Source organism: Python bivittatus, unplaced genomic scaffold (assembly GCF_059951505.1).
Source record: "Python bivittatus isolate LINGU-HERP-01145 unplaced genomic scaffold, Pbiv_v1 ctg000840_np1212, whole genome shotgun sequence".
In the NCBI taxonomy this organism is placed as follows: Eukaryota; Metazoa; Chordata; class Lepidosauria; order Squamata; family Pythonidae; genus Python; species Python bivittatus.
Window position 1 is genome coordinate 23240467 of NW_028277113.1, and position 10056 is coordinate 23250522.

A 10056-nucleotide genomic window follows, 5' to 3' on the forward strand; every position below is an offset into this window, starting at 1 on the left:
ATTTTTTAAAGTTAAAGAAATGAAGATGTAGAATATATGACAATATTTGTTGAACACTAAACGCTGAACTGTGTACATGACAATAAAGTAGAGAACAAGCTGATGCAACTAAGTATTTTTTCTTCATTGGGCATACATAACTTTTAATCGACTAGTCTCCAAGTTTTTGCCCTGGAACTAAAGAGGTCTGGAATGCTAGCCAGACCTGAAGGGAGGTAGATCAATTCAGATTGGCAAAGGACCCTGTTGTGGGGTCAGGAAACATATGGAAAAGGAAATTAAAATGGTCCCTTAAAGCATTCACCCTGTTCGTCTCAGTTCTGTGAAAATAGGCAGGAAGATTCTCTCTCTTGCTGAGAGATTCATTTCTCTTGCTGGGAGAAAAGAGTAGTAAGGTTATAAAAATGTTCTGCACGTGACACTTGATCAGGCAGAGGAGTTTCAAAGTCAGGGGTTATTTCTCCCTCTGCTCTTTGCTCATAATCCATAATCTTTTTTATTATTATTTTTTTCTTTTCCTTTTTTTGAATATATGTATTCACAGTATCTTAAATACTTTAAATACTTGGCTTTTCTTGAAAGTGTTCACATTAAGCCACTGTGGCAATGAATTTACCTATCATCTATCTATCTATCTATCTATCTATCTATCTATCTATCTATCTATCTATCTATCTATCTATCTATCGTTACTTAGTTAGTTGATATACTGTATATGACTCCCAACTCACAAATAGTGACTTTAGGTAGCTGACATGGGTTAAAAAAATTAAAAACACAGTAATGGATAACAGAAAACCAGCTCACAAAGCACTGTGATTACATGGGTGTATCATGGGGCACCCATAAGTACCCACACTGCTGTATACTGGACCAATTGCAACTTCTGGATGAACTTCAAAGGTAGCCCACATAGAATACATTGCAATGGTCCAAACAGGAAGTACCAAAGACATGAGTCACCATGAGCAGGGCCTTTCAATCCAGAAAGAGGCACAATTGGCACCCAAGATGAATTTGTGTAAAGGCCCTATTGACCATGGTTGCCAGCTGCTCTTCTGGCAGGAACTGAATCCAAAAAGAGATCCAAATTGCACACCATCTCTGTTTGGGAATTTGCTACCCCCTCCAGAACTAATGATGGAAGGATGCCAGAACTGGGGGACCCCAAAACTCTCAGCCACTCAGGTTTGCTTGGGTTAAGCCAAAGCCTGTTCTTCCTCATCTAGATCTCCCACAACCTCTCCCTAGGGATTCGTACTAGACTGTGCCTCAGTTAACACCAAAGGACTTGCACAGCAGAGCCCAGCTACTGTATCCAATAGATGTGTAGAATAATCTAGGCATCTTTGCAGCAGCCCTGTAGATGTTCCTCTACCATCTCCTTCCCCAGAAGGGAGCAAGTCACCTTATTTAGGGCCAACCGTCTACAGATGTGATAAGAACGTAATTAGGTTTTGCAGCTTTTACTGCCACAGGATAATCCTTTACAAAGGCTCTTACTTGTATACAACAGTTTCTCCAGTGGCTCTCTAGGCATCTCTTCTGCCAGTGCATCTCTCAGAGTTCTTCTACAAACCAGGGAGCTCTCTGGGCTCCATGAACAGAGAGTCCACAGAAGTCCGATCCAGACCATGGCCATTGCCGCTCCCTCATTCCAGGCAATGATCAAGGTCTCAGCTTTATCATGCATCAGAGCCTTAAGAACAACCCCAAGTTCACTTTAAAACCCAGCAGAGCCCATCAGGGACCTGGGGCAGACTAATCAAATAGGACCTTTCTCCCCACAGTGGGGAGCAGATGCAGAGAACTCAAAAGATTGCAGAGAGTGACCTGACCACGACAAGAGACTGATGGTAACATCTCCCAACTACAGATCACATCTTTAGGTCTAACATCATCAGGTCTAACATGATCACTGCTGTGAGCTGGCCCATAATAACTTGTGGCAGCTCCGTAATGGTGATGGTGGCCATGAACTCCCAAGCCACCTGCAACCCCATGCACATGGAAGGCAGATTAAAATTCAGTACCATCAGCCTGAGAAATTCTATCACCAACTATCCACAGCATGGATGAGCAAAGTTAGGGGGCACTATGCAGCAGGGAGGCTGGTTCAAGTAGTGGCAATCCCATGTGTTCCCTAGAGCCCAACCTCTCCAGCACAGTCTCACAACCATGTTATCTATGGGGCAGTGCCTCTGAAAGCTGCTAGGGTTTTTTGGATGACTATAGCCACTCCACCAGCTCTGTTGGGGTGGGGCTGTTGCCACAGTTGAAATCCATGCCTAGCAAAGTCAGCCCTGTCATCCACTGTTAAGTCATGCATCCATGATTTAATGTCATGGTTGCCTGCCCTGACATTCAGTAGTAGCTGCTGAAACTCAAGCATCGGGACCAAGTGTAGGGAATGGAAACATGGAATCAGTATAACACACTGAGAACACCTTCCCTAAGAACACCCTGCCCGTCTCCCATCATATGTTCTAAAGTTATGGTTGTCTCCATCAGAATCCTCAACTATAAAATTATATTGGAAGATAGCTATATTTTTCTGGTAATTTACACCCAAATAAAATATTCTGTACTCCTTTGGTAAAAATGGCCACAAGGTACTCATGTAAAATTATTGCAAGTTAATGAAAATATAGCTGGAATACCCTGGATTTTGTAGAAGTTCAAGGAAACTATAAACAGAAGGGACTGTCATAAACCAGTAATTTTATTGCATTTATTTGCATTAATATTGCATTGATTTGCAGTAATTGCATTTGAACACGAACAGGTATTGTTGGCCATGTCCATTACAAACTGGGCCTTTTGCAAACCCTTAAAAGTGAATACCAATTGTTTTTTAAGTCCAGCAAAATGCCTGAATTATCTACACAATAATCCTACTGCTTTGTTTCATAGTAGATAACAGTCGGAAACCATAGGAAACTTGCTGAATGTGGTCGCTGCTTAAAAGGTTGAGCAGGTCATCACTTTGATAGGAAACACTTAAAAAAATAAGGACATAATTGTAATGTTTGCTGAGGCAATTTTCATAAGTTTGTCATTAAGAAAGCATATTACCAATGCCGGAAATGAGGCTTTTGCTTGAAGAACTAATTACAAAGTAGATTACTATTTGAAATATCCTTTGAATTACTTGTTCTGTTCATACAGTTATGCAATTATGTTCCACAATCTTTCTTCATTTTTAATAATGCTTTTCAAAAATGGATAACAATGACCTGTAAGTACTTGCTCCATAATATCCCGCTTTTCTGTTGTTCTGGATAATATTCAGCACAATATTGTCAATGGATTTCACTCTTTTAAAGATGAATGCATTTATTTTACCAGCATCTCCTTCTGGTGATATATCATTAACTGCTCTCGTCTGTTGCTGTCTGGTAGAGTGAATGCCTGAAATTGCTTATAAGAATTATTGTAATATAAGTAATTATGGATCATTATCACCTCAGGCAATTTCTAAACAACAGGAATATATATGTAGTAAGATAGGTTTTATATACAGATGTCAATTTTAGTGGAATTGAATTCACCTTCCACTATGTCTGCTACAAATGTTACTGTCCCTTGAGTATGCCTTTTCTTGATAATTGTTCAGATATATTCTTTCATCGCTTGTTATTTGCAGAAAATTCCCATCTGCTTTCCGTCTATGACACAGGGCTATAAACATTCAGACAGAAGTCAGTGACTCCCATGGGGTTTCATCCAGACAAATGGGATCAGACCTGCAGCCATATTCTTTGATACAATTCAGCCTTTGATCATTTTCCTGAATGATAGTTCTACGTTTTAATGGCAATCTAGGGATATTTGTGATTCTGCTTTTCTCTTTTGCAGGGTGGTGAAACTCACAAACCTGGATATGGCAGTGGCAAATTCTATGAGCATAAATATGCTCACAAGGGGCACAAAGGATACCACCATGATGGCCAGGGCACACTGTCTAAATTGTTTAAACTGGTAAACCTAATAATAATTCTAACTGCAGCAAAAGTACCAACATTGTACAGGGATGAGAAACTATTCCCTAGCTACTGGTTATATATATTGCATTCATTTAAGTAGTACAGGGAGTAGTCTTAATCATTTGTCCAAAAGATCAGAAAGAGGACAGTGAGTGTTTAGAAGTCTGATAATAGATCTAAACTAAGGTAAATATCTCTATTAGTACCAGTCCAAAGGAATCACCCAAGCAGAGAGTGATACAAATAATACAAAACCCAATAGGAGTCATTGCACAACTCAACACAGGAAAAAGTGATGTCAGGGCCATGAATTAATACTGAGGTTTGTGCCAACTCCAAGTTAAGTATTCATAGAGTAAAACAAAGAGCTTTAGAAACTTCTAGTTTAGTAATTTTGTTTCAGATGCAGATAAAATGAGAGTAGACTCAAACTTGGGACTCCCCCATGCCAGTCCAACTCCTGAACCATGACTCCATATTAGCTGTAGACCTCTCTTAGGCATGAAAGCTGGCCCCAGAGAGTGACTTTGGGCCCATCACTCTCTGTCAGGCCAATCTACCTCCCAGGATTGTTCTAATGGAGGAAATAAGTGCTTCAATGTTGATCTAATTGTCATGTTTTTCAGATTTAATAGTTGATATGATCATTAGAGTTTTACTTTGATTGGTTTTATGATTATAAATATCATATCATAGTGAACCTTCAAAGAGTGGGCAAATAATGATTTGCCATACTACACAAAATTAAACATTTATAACAACAATTTTATCACAACAACTTTAAAATCTTTTCTAACAATGCTTTTGGCAGTGTTAATCCATTTGTATTTATATTGATGGGATATTTTGGAAATTATCTTTCAGGGTCCAGATTATATGATTTTCTGAGATTTTACTGAGAAAAAAAATGAACACCTACTTCATACTGTCAGGAATTAGGTCTTCAAAATTATGTGACGTAACATGTGGAATGAAGTTCCACTAAAATAAATAGTGCTTTGAAGTACACGTGGAGAAATACTCCATTCTCTTTTAAAAGGATTTTATTATTATTTTCTTATTTTCTTCAGTTTTAAGTACTTCAGTTTTCTTCAGTTTAACACTGTTCACAGCAGCTACACACAAGTATACAAACGTTATTTAAATTTGTAAACCATTAAGGTTTCACTGTTAAATTAGCCGAGTGTTTCTCCCAACATTTCGGTTGACAATCTCACAACCCTCTATCATTGGCCGTTCTCCTTAGAGAAGGTAAACATTCATCCAAAATAACTAGACAGAGTCAGTTTTGTCTATGTTCAAATTAGGCAAGTATTTTCTCCTAATAAATTTTATTTATCTATTTATTTATAAACAATTTTATTCTTTTATTTTACTCGGTGTTCCCATAACCAAGAAACATTCCCTCCAACCCATTCCTACGCATCAGCAAAAATGCAGGTTTATTTTCTACAGTAGCTTAGCATGACATGGTACCCATTATTATATATTATCCAATATTTTTTTTTTAACCCCTAGTTCCTAAAACCAGAACTAATTCAAGGAGAGCTTCTATGGCAAGTAATGGATTTAATAGGTCTACAATAACACAGAAATCAGTGATTCAGGGAACATAATTAATAAGCCATTAAGCATAATTACAGTACTCTGTCATTTATGAAACTAAGCAATAATGTTGTGGCTGGGTAGTCTGAGATTAAAAATGAACAGGGAAATATTGAAATAAGGTAGTGCAGTGCTCGCTGAATCATCAAGTAATTATGGAAGCACAAATTTTAAAAGGCTAAGAAATACACTGGGCAACAGGATATAGACAGAAGCGTGTATTTAAAAACTGAAAAAGCAAGTTTGAAAAAGGTCCCTTAATATTGGGAATCCTTTAAATCAATCTGATAGTTAGCTGTCTAGCTAAATCTTCTGTATCTTTTTGGTTCCTGCCTTCTTTCTGCAGCTGTGCTAGAACTGCAAGAATAAGGAAGGGAGAGGCTGGAATGTTAATCCTGGAAGGGCTCTCCTGCAAGAAACCGAACTATCAAAGAGGGTGAAAGTACTCAAAACATGAATTCAATTTCAGGGAGTATTCTGGGCTTCTCAGAGCTGCCTTGATTTTCCCTATATTTTGAGGAAGAGGAGGTGGGAAGGTTTTGTTTCTGCAATATCCAGCGAGGGTAGGAAGCTAAATGACAACATTCGATGGGTGCTGGGAACATGTCAAAATGTGGGATTTGCTGATTTATTTCTCTTTCCCACCTTTATGAGCATAGGCAAAATATACATCAGAGAGTTACAAACACAGCAAATATGAATTATTCTTGCAAATTAAAGTACTGTTTACTCATAGTTGTGAATGTTTGTTGAAAACCTGGAGTTCTAGGCAAACATAAGAGTTAACACTGTACTTAAAAAAAAAAAAAATAGTCTTATTGGTTTTTCTAGCTATACCAGATTATCCATATGAACTAAATAGAAAATACCTGTAATGCTTTTTTTATCTACCATCTTATTTCAATAAGCTCAGAATAACTGACAAATTGCTAATCAAAATTGAAAATAAAATGTTAAAACGCAGCACATTTGATAATCAACATGGTATCCTAAAATTCAGTTCAATAATTGCTATTCTCTATCCCTTCTTTATCCAAAATATCATCCCGATTTTCAGGGTTCTATTGGTGGCTGCTAATACTCAGAACGGGAATGCAAAGAATGTAAACGTACAATGGCCACTAACAAGTGAGCCTGAAAAATGGAAGGCTAAGGACTCTATTACATGGGAGGAAAGTAGAGAGTGTGTGTGTTGAATCTGAAATTGAAGGAATATAAATTCTGTTTCATCCTCAATCTTCTCAGTGGCTATCAACTGTTTGTGATAGCTACCATTTCTGAATTACAATAAAGATTTCATTCCTAATTGTGATGTTCAAATCTTGAGGAAGGTTCAACTAGTTTGGACCTGCTTTGAGAGCCTGACAACTATGTTGAATCACAGGCTGAATGGAACTGGGTATACAAAACATGTATATTACAACATATTCAGCCGCAGTATGTTAATTTTAATCCTGTCTTTTTCTTTCTTCTTTCCAAAGGGAAGCTCTGGTTCCCGACCTGGTTCCCGGTCTGGCTCTCCTGTTGCTAGGCGCTAAAACTCTTAAGATGTCACTGAAAGGCTACATTCACTGCTTCATAACATAGCTGTCCAAAGGATTAATAACCAATTGCAGAATTCCTTAGATAAAAAACACAATCTATTCATTAATGTCAGTTGAGTTATGCATGCAGTAGGAATATACAAAACTATATCGGCAAATGCTGACCAATGGCTGAAAAGCCAACGACGACAACAACAAAAGCCTCCCAAACTTGCAAGGTAGCTTGTTGTCAGCATTATTTAGGAAAAATAACAAAATTCCCCATCTTATTCCTTCTTCTTCAAGGTGCTCCCCAAGAAATATAAGGCTTTAATTTTCAGGAACAAACAACATTAATTCCCTTTCAGATTTCTTTTTCACTAAACTTTAATCACATAAAATATAACACCATCTAAATTAATGCAGTCATTAACGAATCTTTGAGATCTTTGCTGTAAACCAACAACAATAATAAAAATGTGCAGAATGTTGTAAGGGCTGTTTATCCAATGTTTTGATTTGGCTTTGATTTGTTATTATTTGCTCTTTTTCTGCATCCCTTTTCTCTCACACTTTTTGTTTTTCTTTTCCTAACTGGATCAGGCAGTCATGGAAAGGTATATTACACTGGGAGTACAAGGTACGTTGCGATGTGGGAGAAGGCAGCTGTGAATGTTTCAATGAGTCCAAGCAATGGTCATGAAGAATGATTATACAGCCTCTAAGCAACTTCTTGCGCATAACCAATTGCTTGTCACTGCCAACATATTGGGAAAAAAGAGTGGTTGGGAGAGAGAAATGAAGACATCAAACCTGAATTAGAGTAATTTAACAATGGTAAAAATAAGGGATAATCCCAAAGAACAAAAACTTAGACTTAGTTATGTGAAGAGTGGCGCTTGCTGCAAAGTAAATTCTTTTGCAGCAAATTGTTTTTTAAAAGTCTAATGTTTCAATTCCAGAAAGCCCTTTGGTGATGAAGTTTCAGACTGTAACTGCACACGTAAAGTTAGTAGTTGTAGCTGTCTTGTTACTGCAGCAGAGTTAAACACGCAGTGAACCCAAATAAGATATATCGTGTCACTGCAGATAATACACATTAGCACTAATAAACTAGAGGTAAACATTAACAGATCACACATGAAGATACATGCATGTGGAAATGGGTTTGCCCATCTACATGAAGAAAAATGCTCTTCTGAATTGCACTATTTTAAAATATTAAACCTATTTTGTTGCTTACGGCCTTCTTTTACTCTTGCAAAGTTTTGTTTGTGCTTATATGTTGTAGACAATATTTAGGCCCAAGCTGGCATCTGCCTTAAGCTATGCTAATAAAAATCAGAAGTTCTCAGCACTAATGCCATCTGGCATACAGAGATACTGTTGCCGATAGATCACTTTAATCTACCATAGGTTTTAAGTAACAGCCTTAATGTGCAGCAATGAAAGATGAGAGGGTAGAAAAATACAGAAGCTAAACAAAACTGAATACCGAAACTGATAGACAGACACGTGCATGCACACACACACACACACAAATACACACATCCCTCTATTACATCTTCTTTCAAAATGTTACTGGCTATGTGTATTTTTCTATGTGTAGCCTCATCCCGTTGTGTATTCCACAACATAATAGTGAGTTTCATTTAAGTGTATTGTTTTTAAAGTGTATGAATACAACTCCTGAAAAAGAAATAAAACACTCAACTTTTAATGAAATTTGGAGGATTTTTTTAAAGGCTATATTTTAAAGTATATGATGCAAACTGGCAAATCAGCTGACTGAAGTGTATCAAGATCACCACTAAGTCTGAATGCAGATTATATACCTTGTAAAATATGTGGTACATTAAGGAACAGGTGCAAGTTTAAACATCATCTCATCTGTGGTTGTCAGAGAAGATGTTTCATTTCCTGGAATGTATAAAGCAGGCCTATCTTACATAATGTTTTGAAGCACAATCCTTTAAAAGAGTGAAGATATAGTGCCAAGAAATGTATTTAGAACTGGGTTCTAAATATGACTCCATACAATCTGATAAGTCAAAAGCATCAAGCAAACCGATATATCACCATGTGAGCATGGGGGATTGTGAACCTAGCACCTTCTTTTAATTTTAAAGTGTCTTCCTGGGAAAGGTGGGGCAACTTTAAAGAGTTGCAGACATTTCTTGCATCTGAGACACCTTTTTACAGCTGAATCTAAAGCCCCACACAGCCCGACTGACACTTATCACTGGGTTCCCCTCCCCCCCCCCAATTTGAACCTTTCAGCAAAGTGCTCTTGGAAGAAACAATGGCACTTATTCTTTCTAAAATGTGAATCTCAATGGATCAGACAAAAACGTTCATTATAGAACTGTGGTAACAAAGAACTAATCAATGTTTATCCTCCCACTGTTAATCTCAAGGAATGGAACACGGTTTCTAGGTCCCAAGTACTCTTTCACTGCAAAATGACCTATTTTCTCATAAGCAATGGATAAGTGTGAACACTCTGCAGCTGAATACTCACATAATTGAATATTCTTCCTAAAACTTCTTTCTACCCCGGAAATTAAATGCAATAGAAAGTATTATACTTTTTTCTATGTGACACATTTTTAGGGAGAAATAAAAGAATGCCCAATGATATAAAATCATATTTCCAACACAAAATCAAGGCACTAACCTTGAGATGCCAAACATCCTTTGGTTTTCCTAAGTTGAATAGATTCGTTCATTCATTCATTCATTCATCCATCCATCCATTCATTCATTCATTCATTCATTCTTATATATATCCTCATCTTTCTGTTGATGGTTAATTGCATATGACTATAAAATATTAAGCCATGTGAGTACAGTCTAACACAAGGCTGCATTGGAAACACAAACCTTATTCCACCCAAGCACATCTTTAATATACTCCCTAATACAATTATATTCCCAATACA

The 10056-nt window shown here is 37.3% G+C and overlaps 1 protein-coding gene across 9 annotated transcripts in view; it reads left to right on the forward strand.

Annotated features, from left to right (window-relative positions):
- MBP (myelin basic protein) overlaps positions 1–9339 on the forward strand; it is a 235349-nt gene extending 226010 nt beyond the window's left edge. For all 9 annotated transcript variants that reach the window (XM_088130987.1, XM_088130990.1, XM_088130989.1 and 6 more), the window contains 2 exons: positions 3859–3981; positions 7073–9339. In XM_088130987.1, the coding sequence (XP_087987113.1) occupies positions 3859–3981; positions 7073–7129 (180 nt within the window). In that variant the 3' untranslated portion in view covers positions 7130–9339. The remainder of the gene's footprint in view (positions 1–3858; positions 3982–7072) is intronic.
- The last annotated feature ends 717 nt before the right edge of the window (positions 9340–10056 follow it).